This window comes from Perna viridis, chromosome 2 (assembly GCF_037379345.1).
Source record: "Perna viridis isolate PV_CMFRI_1.1 ecotype Kerala chromosome 2, ASM3737934v1, whole genome shotgun sequence".
Taxonomy (NCBI): domain Eukaryota; kingdom Metazoa; phylum Mollusca; class Bivalvia; order Mytilida; family Mytilidae; genus Perna; species Perna viridis.
Window position 1 is genome coordinate 61,604,457 of NC_142446.1, and position 18,263 is coordinate 61,622,719.

The 18,263-nt window shown below is 31.7% G+C and overlaps 1 protein-coding gene across 1 annotated transcript; it reads left to right on the forward strand.

Moving 5' to 3' along the window:
• The first annotated feature begins 9,630 nt into the window (after positions 1–9,630).
• Positions 9,631–17,092, forward strand: LOC148626355 (uncharacterized). The gene is made up of 9 exons (XM_088570269.1): positions 9,631–9,827; positions 10,791–10,980; positions 11,768–11,904; positions 12,158–12,272; positions 14,499–14,596; positions 15,121–15,200; positions 15,642–15,685; positions 15,935–16,117; positions 16,554–17,092. Exons 1-9 carry the CDS (start codon positions 9,655–9,657, stop codon positions 16,620–16,622), a joined length of 1,089 nt encoding a protein of 362 aa, XP_088426395.1. The 5' UTR covers positions 9,631–9,654; the 3' UTR covers positions 16,623–17,092.
• The last annotated feature ends 1,171 nt before the right edge of the window (positions 17,093–18,263 follow it).

Genomic DNA, 18,263 nt, shown 5'->3' on the forward strand with positions numbered 1-18,263 from the left:
TACATTTAGTTGAAATATAATGTCGAAAAGATAATTATGAAGTTAAAAAACTAAAGACTTCATTTTATTTGAGAATTTACTATTTCACAATATTTATAAATGTGTATAACACTTTTTACACTAAAGACACAAGCATTTCCATATTTTAGCCATGTGAGATTAAAAGGTTCTTACACGAGTCTCAATTGAAGATCTGGAATTTCTTCCATGGGTATGAGAAATTCCGTCTTTCGGCGAGTGGAGCGTAGCGGAACAGAATTTCTCACCCGAATGAAATTAAGAACTCCCAGATCTTCAATAGATAACGAGTGTAAGAACGTATTTCTTCCGTTTTACAGCCAGAAGTTGTGGAATTACAATAAAGGTCAATGAGTAATCTTCATAAAATATGTGTCGTATAACTAGGCGCCGACTAACCACATGCGATTAACAGTAATTACCCCCAAAATTAAATTCCGTTATAAAGTAATTAAAGTTTTTGTATCATTTGAGTTTCTCAACACACATTGACAAACAAAAAATGTGGACCTGCGTAAAAAGTTGGAGTAATTTGTTCATTGACCCTCTGAACTTTACTGGACTACCTTTACTTTGAGTGTCGCGATTGATTATTTCACACATGACAGACACAGTCCAAAATTTCAATAGTTTCAGTTGTACAATAACTCTACATTATGTAATTTAATCTTACTTATTATGTTTTAGGTATGACCAAATGCCACTGAAACCAAAAGCTAGACTTTGTCTTATAGAGAAGTCAAAAGCAATAAAACACTGAACATTAACACTAAAAGCTCACTTGGACCATGACGTAAAGGAAATATTGCAGAGCAGATGAGCAGGTAGATGTTAATAATTGGAGATTCCAGAGCCGGCTATAACTGATTTCAACAATGACAACAATTCAGAAAACAATGACAACAGTTCAGAGAATAACCATGACAACAGCTCCAAGAGATGTGATGTATTCATTAAGTAGATCACTGATTTATTTTTATACTGAAAACAAAGTAAAAAAGTACAGGGATATTTTTTGATGAAGTTCTTCTTATTATTTGCCTCCGACTCATTTCCATTTAATAGTATATCCTTTAATTCATTCTATGACATAGAGGCAATCTTAGTCATCCCTTTTGGGATTCGGCCCTGGAAATATTTTATGTTTTGACCATCGGTGGTTGTCAAAACATAAAATGTCTCCAGTGCTGAAAACAAAAGATCATCTTCTGAGTCGACACAAACAAAAAGCTTTTACGACCCACAAGACACAACAGAACTATGTTGTACCTTGTGACAAAATAACAACTAAATTATGATCATTAGAAATATTAGATGATTATAAAACAAGAGTTTCCGCTGCAGTCATATAAACAAATGCGACAGATGTATTCCAAATCAAAGGCCAATTTTAGTACAATACTTACCTTTGACGGGAAAAAATCATTCCAAATACAGCCGATTTAGATTTTCTGGGAAATTATTAAAAGTTGAACATCGGGGTCAGACAGCAGGTTTTTGCATATATCTCCAAAACCGTTAGGTTTGACCAAATTCTGTCATGGGATAAAAGTGTTCAGCATGATGAGCTCTATATCTGTGGTCTAATTTTGGTGAAAATCTGTTGACCCATGTTGGAGTTATTGCCCATTTTTGACGTTTTGTGCTGTTTTTGATGTTATTACTTTAAAAATTTTCTCCTTGTTTCTTAGAATTTCTTGCAAAAATGACTGTTTGGATCCGTGAAGAAAACATAGCCGCTGTCACTAACAATAGAACATAGGGTTCAGATAGTTTGTTTTTGTTTTGCATATATCTCCAAAGTCGTTAGATTTAACCAAATTTTGACGAAGTGTAAATGTTTAACATGATGAGATCTATCTGCGGCCAAATTTTTGGAAAAATCTGTTGATCCATGTTGGAGTTATTGCCCTTTTTGGACGTGTTTTTTTTGCTGTTTTGATGTTATTACTTTCAAAAATCTTCTCCTAAAAACTACTGTACAGAACTCAATGAAAGTAGGTATTACTGTTTCTTAGGGTGACAGTTAAATGATTGTTTGGATTTTTGATCTATGAAAAAACATGGCTGTTGTTACGAAAAATAGATTATAGGGGTCAAATACAGATTTTTGCTAATTACTGGAGACGTACGAAATGTAAATTCAATATCAAGATTCAAACGTGCAATCCGAAGCGAAAACACCTTGCATAAACTAGACATTCCCCAATATTTTAATTACGGCCCTCGTAAATTAGATATTTGTTTGGCCCAGCTATTATGTTCTGCGTCTTTCCTTAACTACGATTTACACATTGTCCATATTGTAAAGTGTCTACCATTTTTTTTCCAATGCAAAAAATATACAGAAAACCGTATTACACTATTCGAGTTTGCGCTTAATTCCTTTAAGAATGGATGTTCCACTGCTTACCAGGGGCAGTACTGATCTAAAGTACGAAGATTTCTGACCTAATATTATGAAGGTAAAATCAGTGTCACACAAGAACAGCGCGTCCATCCCCCACTTTATGTTTCCCTTCAGTTTTGTACATATATATCTTAAATTTTGATGTTTTTTTTCCATTGTACTGGTGGTATTTTTAAGGGCTTTCCCTACCAGGGAAAGATCTTATTGTTTTTCTAAATGTTTTTTCTATTCTTCCGTTATTTGCAAAATTTTCTTTGACATGTTCTTCCCTATTCATCTTTCAAGATATCATTACCAAATTTAAACCATCGATAAAGTTCATTAAGAACTTTTACCAGATGACCCTGTGAAGAATTCCATTATCCATCGTAGACGTTATCTCCCTTTTACTGGCGTTTTTTTTTCAACATGGTCCCCCGAACTCATTTTTCAGAATATCATGGCCATATTAGGTGAACATGTAGATATCATCATGTTCTATTAGAAAATGTCCCTGCTAAGGATTTCATTATCATCTTTAAGAGTTAAGTCCCCTTAAAACAATTTATTTCAATCCCTCATATCTTGAAAACCATAATAGATAGAATCAATCTAAAAACTGTTTCATGTACACAAGATAAATACCTAATGAATAAACATAAACATGTATTTTGTTATGAAAACATACAGGAGTTATATCCCTTGAAATATCGTACTTACGTTTTTCAAATTTATATTTCGAGAACCAGAAGTTGTAGAAACATGGGACCTTCATCAATGATCTTTGGTCCACGTGACCTTTCATTTGCATCCAAGGTCAAAGTTCATAGAGTGCTAAAAAGCCTTCTCACTGTAAACTACAAGCCTTGATAATGAGAAAACAATAAGAGATAAATGCATACATACAGGTATGAAATGACCCTCTCGATAAGCCCTACATTTTGAGACAAAATTTACAACTGTCAGACCGTCTGTTCAAAAGTTATGACAATTTAAATGTTTTGCAGAATCCGGTGTGTGACTTTGACATAAACTTATGACCTAGACCTTGTAAGTTTTTTTCAAGGTCAGGTAATTCTATGATGTATGGTTGTAGTTTCATGTCTCTACGACTTCCGATTCTGGAGTTTGTTATTGCATCATACTTTAATAATCATTGGGCTCAAAATGAGGTCCAAAATTGCCCAAATTATTTTGTAATTTTGTTGTATATGTTCTGCAAATTATCATACAGTTTTCAGATTTGATATATCTTGTCTAATTTTGGATCTATTGAAATTTTAAATTTTGAGAGCGGGGGTATATATTTTAAAATCCACAGCAAACACACAAATGATCATTCCACAGAATGAAAGATCTGCACAAATACAACTGTTTCACAAAATACCATGAACCAATATAAAAAACCAACGATACTACAACAACTTAAAATTTTCATATTTTCCAATGGTTTGCTATATTTCATCAATACCAATTTATAGATTTGATATTGCATCATTTTTTTCAACTTTGTCGAAGGGGGTCATGTGATATATCAATTTGAAGGTCTAAATGAGCACATTTCAAAAGTCAGAATATCAACCCCAATAAGTAATACATGTTCAAATAGTAGGGTCATTAAGTGCAACAATTTAACGTTCTTAGAGGGTGAGGTTGTTGCATATCAAATGAAAGGTCTTAAAGCGTACATTCGAAATATCGATGTTTTGTCTCGAAATAAATGAATTGGGTGAGGTCAGTGAGTGCAAAATTTAAGTTGTTTATATAGTTAGGTTGTCGCATATCAAATTAAAGGTCATAATGTGTACATCTCAAATTTTAATTTATTTATATAGAAAAAGAACCCAGTTGGGGTTAACAAGTGCAAAATTTTAAAGTCCACCGAAAATAGGGTTGTTGTATATCTAACAAGAAAGGTCGTCGAGTTGACATTACAAAAGTCACGATGGGAACATCGACAATTGCATTTGACAAGGTCATCAAGTGCAAAAAGTCAAACTGTTGTAGATGTTTTAATGTGTATTCCCGACTTGCGGACCAACATTTTGTCAACATTTATCTCCCTTTGGAGTAGGTATCTAAGTCAAAAGGGAATTTCTCGTTCTACTGACCTTGCCATACATTTTCTTTACCCGGGATACAAATGAAAATATCCTTATGTAACCCACCAACAAAATGAAACACCCTGTAAATTTTAGAAACACCGTTGAGTTTGTCTGCTGGGGATTCCATTTTCATTCGAGATACCTCTTTTTTCTGCACCCGAATCCGAACATCGATTAGAGAGACTTCGAAATTATACCTGCTCTTACGGGAGGTAACTCTGCAAAAACAGGATAAAATATGGCTGCATTCCGAGCTCCGCAAGTAGGGAATATTACAAAGAGAAAGTTTTCAAGGGAGAGACCTTTCAATTGTTTAACAAACCATTGACATACTAGTTATTTTTATTTTTCATTGTACTGTTATTTTTCTTTTTTTTCTCTCACTGTACTGTTGTTTTTCTTTTTTTTTCTTCATTGACCTGTAAAATCTAATTCAAAATTGTCTTTTTAAATATTCATAATGATTTAATGTATGTCCTAATTTATGTATTATATATTATTGTTGGAAGAAGACTTCATAAGTTGGTAAAACTTTTGTCCTATCCCTTTTGTAAAGTTTACAAATAAAATTGTTCTAAACTAAAGAACAATTGAATTTAGCAAAATTCTGATGTGGGTTATATTGTTCAACATTTGAAGATGAATCTATGCTGAAATTTTCAAAATGATTCGTCGCCCAATGTATGCCCCTGAAACAGATTTTTTGGGTCGTTTTTCACGGATGCAACTTTGAAAATCTCCTCTGAAACCATGTGAAAACAATGAAAGTTGGCGTAATTGTTTTTGGGTATCCTGCACAAACTGATGATTTAAATTTTTTCATTGGTCAAACAACACGGCCGTCAATACTAAAATAGAAAATAGGGTGACAAAATGCGTTTTTGCTATTTTTTCCAGAACTATTGAAGTATAATGAAGCTACCCTTAAGATAAACATGATATTATGAATTGACTGGCAGAATTGAAATTATTTTTTTAGGCGGCCATTTTCAAAATGGCTACCATTTTGAGAACGTTTTCACCAGTTGCTCGGGTTCCAATTATTTTTGGTTTCTTTAGGAAACATTGGATTATAAGTTGAATGATGATGACGACAGATTGTTTTGAGCGGCCATTTTTCGGCTAATTTTTACACTTGCTTTGATTTCAACGATATTTGGTTTATGTAGTAAATGTGGTCTCCTGAGTTGAATGGTGATGATGAAATGTTGTATAGCCATGGTTTAACTTCAATTTATGTTCTTTTCAGCATGTGTATACTGGGCTAATGCTGGTGGAATAGCAGGGCATAGATGGACCCTGCCCATTTTTTTCCAGAGGCACTAAAAGCACTTTGAATGTATTTCCAACATTTCTACAGTGCCTTAGTTGAACTTATAGCATTCATCAATAACTGCTCTTATTAAGCAATGTCTTGTCAAACATGGTAACAAAGCATGATACCTTAACTTAGTTAATATGGCATGGTTTGCCAGGTAAGCGATTCAGGCTCTTCGAGAGTCTCTTGTTACAAATTTTTGGTACGGTCTGATCTCTTTTACACTTGTGTTGCCGCAACACGTGTTTGAAGCTGAACACCTTCTGGCATAACTCTAATTTGTTGACCTGTACATTTGCATGGGTCTTTTCATGCACCTTTGGGGTATCCTTGCGAGTACTGCACTCATGCTGCATAGCTCCCCTATGTGTATTCTCGTGTCTTTCGAATTTACACCGATAATTGGACCCCATACCACAGATCCTACATATGTGTGTGTGTTCTTTACTATGAACAAGATTGTACCTATTGAGGTGTCATTGGATTTTGAATTTATTTTTACAGGCCAAACATTCGAATTCACACCTCAATGACAATGCCTGTAATAAATAATAACAGGTGTTATGTAGCTAATTTTACATCTTATTTAAGATATGTACAAAATAAAATGATAAATGTAAAATTTAATTTGACAGAGAAGCTTCAATATCCAAGCCCGAACATCATAATTTCGTTCATTTCTTCTAAATATGCCAGTATCATCCTTGTTAATTTTTTGTTCTATAAGATAGGACAAGATAGATCTAGGCATTTAGTTAAACAAGTAATATCTTTAAACAGATAAAAGCCGGCGCATTATCTCGCTTTGTTTATTCCAAATTTATTTTGTGAACTATATGAACACTGTGCTACGTTTGGTAATTCAATTATTTAATTGGTTAAACAAGTAAGCTATTTCCAATTATTCAGTATATTAAATATCCTTGATAAAAATGCGTTGAACTCATTGTCACTCGTTACAATTTGAATGTTATGCATTATTTGTATTTTTTTTTTTGGAATGTATTGATTTAAAGACAGAATATGCTACTCTGCATCGAACTATGTTTTTATGTATCATTATTCCCTAATTATAAGGTTTTATCTTGTTTATTAAATATACACACATTTTTCTCTATTTTCAAAATTTATTCAGGACAGGGCGATCTATTGCACTGTCGATGTACTAGTGCACGGTGCAATAGTCTCCTTGAGGAGTCTATTGGACTGACCCCATAATGACCTTTATCTAAGCTTTTTGATTGGTTGAACTTTTTTTAAGCGCTTCATTGAATTGGAATTTACACACAAAAAACTCGTGTGTAAAAACGTAGATGTGACTCTCGTCTTCCAATTCGTTAACATGGAGCGGTCATTTTCCTACTCCTGGTCGAATGGTTGTCTCTTTGACATATTCCCCATTTCCATTCTTTATTATATCTCATAGACAAATTAGGTAATAAAACAGTTATTAAATGGGTTGGGTGCAATAGACCAGAACATTGTACAGGGAATACTAATATATTCATGCCCGTAACTAATGGCTAAAAGTAGAGGAGGCAGGAGTTTGGGGGCCACCGTTTGAGGCCACCAAGAAGGGGGGATGGGGGGAGGGCAAAGCCCCCTGCCGAACTTTTTTGTTCATGTAATGGCATAAAATTGAATCTTTTCGGGAGTTTGGAATCTTAAATTTTTGAATTGATTTAACTGTATTAAACAAATATTAGGTTTTTTTGTAGTCTCTTTGACAGTATTCCATTATTATTATATTCTGCTCCGAATGCAAGATAGAACCTCCCCTCGAAATAGACCTAATTTGGAAATGGATATTTTGATTTCTCATTGGTGAATAATAAGTATTTTGATCTTGGTCGTAACGAGATCTAGAATAGATTTTTTGCATTGGTCCGAAAATATCTTCCAAGTCCTCCTACTCCAATCAAATGATCGTCTTCTTAGTTTGCGATCCATCTGAAATATATGTCCCATTTTTTAATATGATGTAAAGATTCGATGTAAAAGCGAAATAATAAATAAGGCAACAACAAAAGTAACAAACAATTATCCGATCCATATCACAAAGAACAATTTACACAGAACAATCATTACTTGTTATTTCAGAAGAAATTGAGAATTATATTCATCCAAGGACTGATATCTAAAAAAGAATTTGCTAAGAGACATTTTAGACTCATTTCTTCATAGCCCTGGTTCAGGCGCTTGTTACGCAGACATTTATGACGTTAATGGAAATGAGAGTACTTAGTACTTGCTCTAGCGTAGCGAATTATTTCTTTTCTAATATGACAAATACGGTAATTTTTGTGACAAAATTTTCCCTATGCGTAGCGAAAATAACGACTGTTCCGTTTAACCTCCCCCGTATGGTATTTGGATTAAATTAGCATATTTGTATCATCGTATGTGTTAAATGTGTGTATTTATAAAATTGATTTCAATTAGATAACCTCTCAGCCGATAAATCATCGCGAAAACGTTTTTAAATGATTTTTTTTTGTCTCGAAGCGACAGCGAAAGAAAAGAGACCGTGCGCAGGTGCTAAAGGTGGGGTTGTACCGACATATACTGTTTGATGATATGAAGACGTCATATTAGCATTGTGATTAAACACCATACATATTCAGGAGATGAAGGTACATTGCTGCACAGGTATAGAAAATTTATTGTAATAAATCAAAACTCGTCTCTTTACCATAAATCTTAGTACCGAGATGACCACTGCTGTCAAATTTGAGATGTAGGTAGAAACAAAAGATTTAAACAAGCTGTTTCTGTAGTCTCCTTTATCTCGTGCCTCGCGATCGTTGAATACGGACTTGGGTCTTTTATTGACACATTTCCTGAGATTGTCAATACGATTCCGTACCAACGATCGGATAGTACGTATCCAATCTGAAAAGGACTCGATTTCTCACTGGTTCTTGGTCCTTTTCTCTCTTTATCTATGATTTGGCATAATCTTCAACAGCATGCATTATTTTTGTTAAATTAAGTTTCCAATTGAGGCCCTTTGAATTCTGAATTTTGGACCACGAGAAACTTCTTAACATAGTTCAATCATACTTGTGATAATGGATATTTATTTGCAATGTGAAGTACATACATGGAAAATAAATGGTCTCTTCAAATGTCATCAAAATTTTTGACTTTTCCCACGAAGAATGTAATTTATGGACAAAACCCCCGTCGACCATGAATCCGGAAATGAGACACATACTGTGCATCGTGATATTCAATTGTTCGAAAAACTTATGTTGTGTTTATAAACAAACTATTCATTCAAATCCATAATATTTAAGTAGAACCATGAAAAATATACTACATTTTATATTGTATATAAATGAATTATATTAATACTCACATATAGTATGAGTTGCTATTTTAAAGGAAACATGGGTGTGTGTGTGTGATGTCAAATTGCTTTGAGATCTATTAAACAAATATTTTATTATTGACGTTTTTCATATACCAAGTTTATCATTTCATGAAACTGACAAATGCCCTATTTAGTAGAAATTTCTTCACTCCAACGATAATCGACATATTTTGAAAAATCCAACGATTTGATTACGTATAAGTTCCACTCTTTTATTGTGTTTACGATTGACTGCATCATCTGCATATTTATATAATTTATGTACCCCACTACAAACACATTAAATTAGTTGAATTTCCAAGCATAAGTTTATAATTTTATTTTAATTTGGAATTATGTGGACAAAATAAAAATAAAGATAAAATTGAGTTCATCAATTTGGGTCATAATATATCATCCATTGATAATTATTATGGTTAAAATGCAACTGATAATAAGTGTAAACAAAATGATAAATTTGTGCTCCACATTAATACCAATGGATTATTTGTCGTTGCTTTTAATGGTTTTCATGGTATTTGGTAGTGTTTTTGTTTGGGAAATATTTCAAAGACGAGTTGTACTTAGGAACACACACGTCTTGTTTCATCAAGAGGAAACACACAAAGAGTCATACATAAGGTAATATGCATATATTTTTTATACACTGGGTTAGGTATGGAACGCTAAATCTGACTTGTGAGTAGTTTCATTGCATCACTTGATATCATCAATTCCTGGCTCCCTGGATTTTTCTCGTCAAATATACATTATGTAACATAAATATATGAAAGAGTAATCAAGGGAACCTAGATTAAAGCGGAAATTAATAGAATGTAATCCAGGGACAAAAACTGTCCATGTCTTGTATTCGTCCCTGGAACACATTTTTTCGATTTCCGCTAGAATCCCTTGATTACTCTTTCCTTAATTAAACAGTCATCAGAAGTCCGGACAGGAGACTAACATTGCATATGGTACTTGATGCGTTTTATTTTCATATATCCATGTGCAATTACGTTTTTTGTATTGTTTGTTTATGTTTGTTTGTCACAAATCATGAGATTTATATGACAATAAAGATGATTTGATTTGATTGTATATAGTTATTGGTCTCCCAGTGATATTCTTATTAACACCCCACCGGGATGACAAATGTCACTTCAAGGTCACCTACTGGTCTTCAATAAATGACTAGAAACCCTCATAGCACATGAAACGCTGCAACTGGTCCCCATATTCTTTTGATGTAAAAACGTTTTAGGGTAAAAAAAAACCAAAGAATTGGTTTCAATATTGACATACTGTTTTTAAAAATGCTTTCATTCTTAATCATCTTCTTACTAGTTTATCTTATTATTAAAACTCTTAACTTCTTTGATTATTCTTCCATCATTCCATCCATGTACAATCATAATATATAATCATACGAGACAACAGGAATCAATATTACAGGTAGAGCTTCAGAGACACCACTACCAAGAAATACGAAATTAAAAATCGGAAAAGGGATCTTTTGACATTGATAATACAGATAGACACATAATTGAAATCTGTAATCTGTAATCTAGATGTGATTTCTTAATGTTGTTGTTTTTATTATAGGTCTGATGTCACATTTCAGGAGTTCATCTCAAGATATAGTCTCACATCAGGGAATTTTAGCATTTTGAAAAGGTATTCAAATCAAGGGAGCAAATGGAGCTGGATTTTACAAAGAAATGTTACAAAATCCCTAAAAACTGAATCATTTTTGTTGGATATAGAACTGTGGTGTAATACAACTAAAATGAAGGTATATTTTATGTTACATTTGAATTATCTACCGATGTAATTAAAAAAAGTGATACAAAAGATATAGGAGGTTTAGCGTTTTACTTACGAACAAAGTTTAAGATTAGAATTAAAAAGGAATCAAAATTTATGTATACATACAGCATTGTGCCACAAATCAGTTTTTAAATATCTTCCCTTGAAATTTCTACACCATTTTAAAAAAAAAAAAGTATGACGAGGGCATGTCATTGAAATTGACAAAGAATGACAGATATCTAAGATTTATATGTTTAATTTTGTCTAAAACGTTCTTATTAGGTTTTCAAAATAAGAGCAATTAGATCACAAAAGAAAAAATGACGTTAAAAATTAGCTTACATTTAAATAAAAAAATGTTTTCAAATTTAATATCACTGTCCTGTTATTTAAAAGCTGTAAACATTATCATTTAAATTTTATATATTTTTTTTACCTTTTTGGTAAAAAATCGTGAACATGTGACAGCTTAAATATAAGTTGAATAAAAGTCGAATCTCATGTGATGCGTCGAAGTTACTAAATTCATTTTTAACTCCTTGTTTAAAATTTTTGTTTGTATTTTTGATTTTCAATTATCATATGTTGCTCTTTCTAATAGTTATAAACATCTCTTCTCGAATCTTGTAAATTGAATTTTGAACACAAAAATAATACGCTGATTAATAGTATTAGTAATGTTTTCTTCAAATATGGTAATTTGTTCACAGATATCATTTTCAATAATGATAATAACTTAACACGATTGCATTGAAATGTGCCTTTTATAGATATACCCTTTACATCCTGACAAACATATTTCAAGACCAATCACCAACGGTTCTATCTCAGCTGGATATACTGCTGTTTTAAAAACACAACCTTACTTAGAGTTACAGCTTATAAATACGTCAAATAGCTTTATTTTGTAAGTAATATACATAAGTTTTTTTCACGAGACTTAATGATTTCGAGCAATTAGCTTGTTGAATACACGATTTTCAATTTTTTTTCGTTTCTTCAATATATTGTACTGAAAGACAACTCTTTTCGTGCTCCAAATGACAGATGTGAAAAGGAATAACCAAACAAACAAACAAACAAACAAACAAACAAAACAAACAAACAAACAAATTAGCTCTATAGAGGATATTAAATTACTTGCTTTTTCATTTTCACAGTAAAACTATTGTCATACCGACAAATGCATTTTCATGGTATGGTGTGTATTCAAACTTCGTCATAACGACACATTTTTCGGAATGGCATATAAAGACATCAGAAAATATCCAAGAGGTAATTTATATTGCACATAATATTGGGAAAGAGTAATCAAGGCCACCAAGATTATAGCGGAAGTCAAAAGAAGTAATCTAGGGACAAAGACCAGGCATGGAAAACAGACACACACAAAACAGATAATAAAATAATCAAAATAATACAAACAAATGACAATATCAGAGGGAATACCATAAAGAACATCACCACAATGGTCCTGACTTAGTGCAGGCATTTGAAAACTAAAGGTAGATTTAACCAGATTTTATAGCGCGCTAAACCTCCCGCTTCCATTACGTTTCATTATTTCCTGTATATTATATGGTGGATGTAACAAAGCACCATTATTTAAAACTGATTAATAAAAGTATTTAGAAATGTGTTTTTCTTCATGATAGACATGCCCTCCGTTAGTAATAATGGCCCTTGGAAATACTATAATAGTCCTTAGCGTTGCATTGGACCGCTGCAGTCTTCTTTGGGCCATTATTACAGACCACTGGCATATAACTGGCCCATTATGGAAAAAGCATACTTTTTAGTACTATAGTAAATTACCCAAAACCGGTATTTTTTCTGATCCTTAAAACACCGTACACAGTATCTCTCTAATGTCCACGAGACGGGTAACAGTAGGTGATCGTTTAGGCTTTAGGAAAATATAAAATTAATTTATACTGTTATAATAAGAAAGAAAGTTATTTTCATGTTTTAAGTTATTTATCATAATGAAGTCATTATTCATATTCCGATATGAGAGTCCAGAAAGTTCTAGGAACATAAAAAAATAACCCAGATATGGCATCAGAGTCACAGAAGCAATATCTTCAAATGATTTCTATTAAAATAATTTTTCTACATACGACTTGTAAAACCAGCAGAATAGAATTCGTTTCTCAAATAAAAAAAAATCGTTCTTCATTTTTGTTTTGAAATTATGTCACATTTTGAAGTTCACAGAACGCTACTATTTTAAGATGAAAAAAGAAGATAAAATGAAAGTTTACTATAGATATCAATTATTACATAAATAAATAACTGTAATATTGAAAACAGAATTTGCCTTTTCACTAAAATGAAATATATAAAAAAAATTCATCGGTCGAATGTGTCACAATTCATCGTTCTTTTTGGACGTTTCTGTTATAGCAAAATCTAATATTGATGGTACGAAATTTAAGATGCATATTCTTATGATTGTGTGTGCAATCATCAGAATATGCATCTTAAATTTCTTTCAGCGACAGCACGATTGCAAAATTGCAAAAGAAACATAGCACAGAGGAAAATATCTGAATTATATCTTAGATTAGCTTTAAAGCCTTGTTTTTACTGATAAAAATCAAAACAATTTTCATTTAAAAATTGCAATCTTAAGTACAATTGAAATTAAGATGCGAGTCCTATTTGAAATATAAATTAATATTCACATGATATATAGCAGAATATTGTGCTTTAAGGGAAACTTTCCTCCTCGATTCGCACATTCAATATACTGAAATCTATATGCTTATTAAAAAGACGGAAATGTAATAGAAAACCAAAATAACGAAAGTTTCTTTTAATTGTTAATTAATTACAACCGAGCCTGTCCAAAGTCGTTGCTGACGTAGAGTAATCACCAATAATTGATACCTAGATAATCATCTAAAAAAGATAAAAGATTTTAATTTAAAGCGTGTGGCCGAATCAACATCTTTTGAAATAGAATGAATTCTTGAATATCGAGGACGGAATGCAATAAAAATATCATTTACTTCAAGAAGTTTAAGTTCAAATTTTTTTCTCAGGTTTTTGGTTTTGACAGTAAAGCATTGCAGATTTTGAAGTAAACGTCAATTTCTTGAAAATTCGATTATTAATATCATTTATGAGTAGACGATTGCATTTCTTATACAATCCGTAACGTCTATAGACTTTTCAAACAACCTGAATGCGATTCAGTAAAATTCAAAGTAATAATAAAAGGCTTCATTCCTTGTATTGCACATAGTAAAACCTCTTGGTGATGGATTTGGCTTCCTATTTCAATATTTTGGTTTTGAGTACTTCTTGTATACAATTAGGTTCGTAATATACATTTGTTTATAATGTTGCTGATGTAGATTACTCCTTAAAACACGGGTACAACATATCAAAATTTGCTACATTAGATATCCACAATCGAGTGCAACATCCATTTTTTCCAATTCTTGAAAAGTTTAATCTTCATCTCCTATCGATTTTTCGTTATTTTTTCATCAGGGCCATACAATCAACAACATGATGCTGAACAGTACAGAATACATAAGCAGGGGAGATATCATGCCAACAGGACGAACATGTGCATTTTTGAAAACTAGGTAGGAAAAAAGTTCTGGCAAAATATTGTTGTTAATTCGTTTTGATATAAAAAAGAGCAATATTTTTGTTTTGAACCAAAAAAATAAATGAAATAAATAAATAAATAAATAAATAAATAAAATAGAATAATAATAATAATAATTAAATGAAAATAAATAAATCAATAGAAAACACTACTTGATATTGCATATATATCAAAATTAAGATTTTTTTACAAAATTTCTTTAAAAAGTTCCCCACACTATATGTTCTTTCCGGATCCCATGTTTTCTCACATTCATTGCCTCGATACAGTTGTTTTAAATAATTATATTAAATAGCTTTAATTCATACGGAAGCACACAATGTGAGGTCAAACCGGATAACAACAGTTTTATGTCATTTCTTTTTAACTAGATCATCTCGATATTTTAAATCTAGTAACCAATCACAAGATTCCTGCACGTTTCTTCTGAAAAAAAGAGATAAAAGTGTGATCTTTTTAGAATTAATTTCTCGTTTTCGTATTTGAAAATTATTACAGAAATTCATTAGGTCTACTTATCAGCTTGGATGAGAATGGTGAAGCATCCAACGTGTTTAATGGGCAATACTTTAGTAGAGGTGAGGTGTTTAAATCACATATGCATCTTGAAAGCTGATTTATTCAACATGTCATAGTTTTCCTTTCCTCTTTTTATGAGCAACTCGGCAGGAAAAGCAGAGGACGTTTACACTACCGATGGAACTTGCCATGCTTATATTATTATTGCATATATTATTTTAGTTATTCTATGTTCTTTGTTGTCGTTGTCTGTTTTCCGCGCTTGTCTTTTTTTTTTATGAATATCATTTTTTTAATTTCCGCTAGAATCAATGTTCCTTGTTTAATTTTTGGAATTTGAGAATTAACACTTAATATCGAATTGAAGAAATGGTATGATAAAACAACAATCCTCATGCAAATTGAAACAAAGCAAAGCACGAAAGCCAAGAGACTTACATTTGTATACACCGACTGATTTTTTGGACTGAATTATTGTACCATTTTTTTTTTATTTTCAGGTGTTCTTAAAGCAGAATTTAGCCTCTCTTTAAAAGTAACAAAGGTAAGCTGTTTTATTTAATCACATATAACTTAGAAACTTTATCAATTAAAGAATATAAGGAAAATGTTATAGCAAGCAAAAGTGTCATCAACGATTATAGAAATATTAGGAATATGGTGTTTTCTTTAATCTAAAATTTAAGAAAGACATACTTACTATAATAGTTATCATAGCATTAAACAACATAAACAATATAAAAAGGTGTACAGTGGGTTTTTTTTATTACTATACCTAAAATTTCTTATACAGGGAGAATACTTGACAATAAACATATCAGAGGTAGATGGTATACCAAATGAGGAGTTATACATTAACTATATTACTTTCTATGGATTGTATGGATATCCTGATAGTTTTGTCATTGATAAAGGAAAGAGATATAAAGTAGAAGATGATACATCAAATAACAGAAGAATATCGAATAAAAATGAAGTATTAATGTCATATTGTGTAGTAAAATGAGAAAAAAACACGAAATAATTTTTGAAATTGCCAAAGAGGTTAAGTGTACTACTAGTTCAGTATTGAGTTAGAGTTATCTCACTTTATAGAATCAGACGAGTTAATTTTGTAGCTTGTACAATCATTGTGAGCAATATTATAACAACTATAACTGTTATAAACTGTTGCATGCAAAAATGAATATGATTTTTTATACAAATAAGAAATAAATGACCTGAGGTTTGATGATTAAAAGAGTAAATTGCATTGCATATAAACAAAAAGTCGTAGTACTTGTTACTAACCATGACCTAATTGGAACCTGCATCATTTGAGGAGTCTTACGTTTAAATACCTGTAGGTGTTAAATGAGGTGACATGTAACTATTTTCATTCAATATTAAGAAGTTGAACTTGTTTGTTTCAGGCTATTACATTTTCCGACCTAGGATTACAAGTAACAACGAACCATATAGTAACATGGACATACTTCTGAGAAACTGTAATAATATTTTAATCATGGAATCTCATCTTTGAATACAATGCAACATTTTATGTTCACTTGGACAAATAATCAATGGTAGTATGATAAAATGTGATATTTTTTTCTTGTACAGAACAATTATGAATCGTATGGTCTTTTTTGCAGGGAAAAAATATAAAAGCCGACTTTAAGTTGGAAACGAAATATTCTGCGCTTGATTTTTTCAACATATTGTTTATTCAAGAGAAATCAAGCTCGTATTTAGGGTAAAGACATTCAAAAGATGACGTTTATCTGTGTAATTATTCTACAAACCACGCATTACAACTTTGTCACGGATGCATTGAATTATGATTAATACTATTTGGAAGAGAAGTATAACAAATTGCTTCCATTCAGACAGATAAAACTTATAACAACATGAAAAAATGTATTCCGGGTTTTTCTCATTTGACTTGGAAAGAAATAAAATCAGAGTTTGATTTAGAGTTGTCGTATATGAAGCCTTCACATGTAACAACAGGCGTTAGGATAAAAATTTTGTTAAACTATTGGGTTTTTTGTATGTTAGAGACCTCTTTCATGAGTTCAAAGAAATAATTTTATTTGAGAAAATGGTAGATAAACTTTTTTTTGAATCTTTATCGAAAATCAGGAAATAACTAAGCTTATATTTTGACACACATTCTACTGAGAAAAAACTTAATATGGGATAACAAATATCTGTATATAATTTTTAACTTATTTAGAACAAAAAGTCCATTGAATAACCAAAAATAAAATATTTTTATTTGAGATACGCTGGTTTCAGAAAAACTTTCCTTGCTTTTTTCTTGAAGGTGTTGAAGTATGTTTCAGTTACATGTATTCAATAAATAACGCATTTCAATAAACCTGTAAATATCGAGTTCACTCGCCAAGCAATTAAAATAATTGTTAACTTATCTTCGTAATCCTTCTGTTTTAAACTTAATTTGTATACAGTTAATATTATAGTCAATCGTGTTGATGTGGACACATATACTAAAAACTCACCACTATTTTTGCATGCCCTCTTCATACAGCGAGTTAGAAATTGTTCGATTTTGACAGGTGCTCGGTATACCAAGATTCATATTACATTTGAAACGATATTAAGGGACACCATTATCTAGTTTAGACAAGTTTTCTGATTTCTCAAGGTTCAATTAAGTCAGGTTTCCATGTACTACTGCAAGAAGAAAAACAATGAGCGACCTACAGTTACAATGAGCGACCTACAGTTACAGTGAGCGACCTACAATTACAATGAGCGACCTACAGTTACAGTGAGTGACCTACAGTTACAGTGAGCGACCTACAGTTACAGTGACGTCATTTGTAACATAAATCTAAACTTACTTTCCGGTCTCGCATAAAATCTTTCTGAAAGACAACATCAGGTTGTGTTGGACCATGTATATTCATTTTGTTAAATGCACTGAAAGATTCCTCATAGCTCGGTCAATATCACATCACATTACATCACACTACCTAATGTTATATTTTCTGTCTTGTCTCGACTTGTAAAACTTAAATTAACACCATTACAGTGATTTTTTCATGTCTGTACTTTACTGTAGTTATTATTTCAGGAAAAAAGACTTCATAAGTATGTTTTTTTTACTTGTGTCT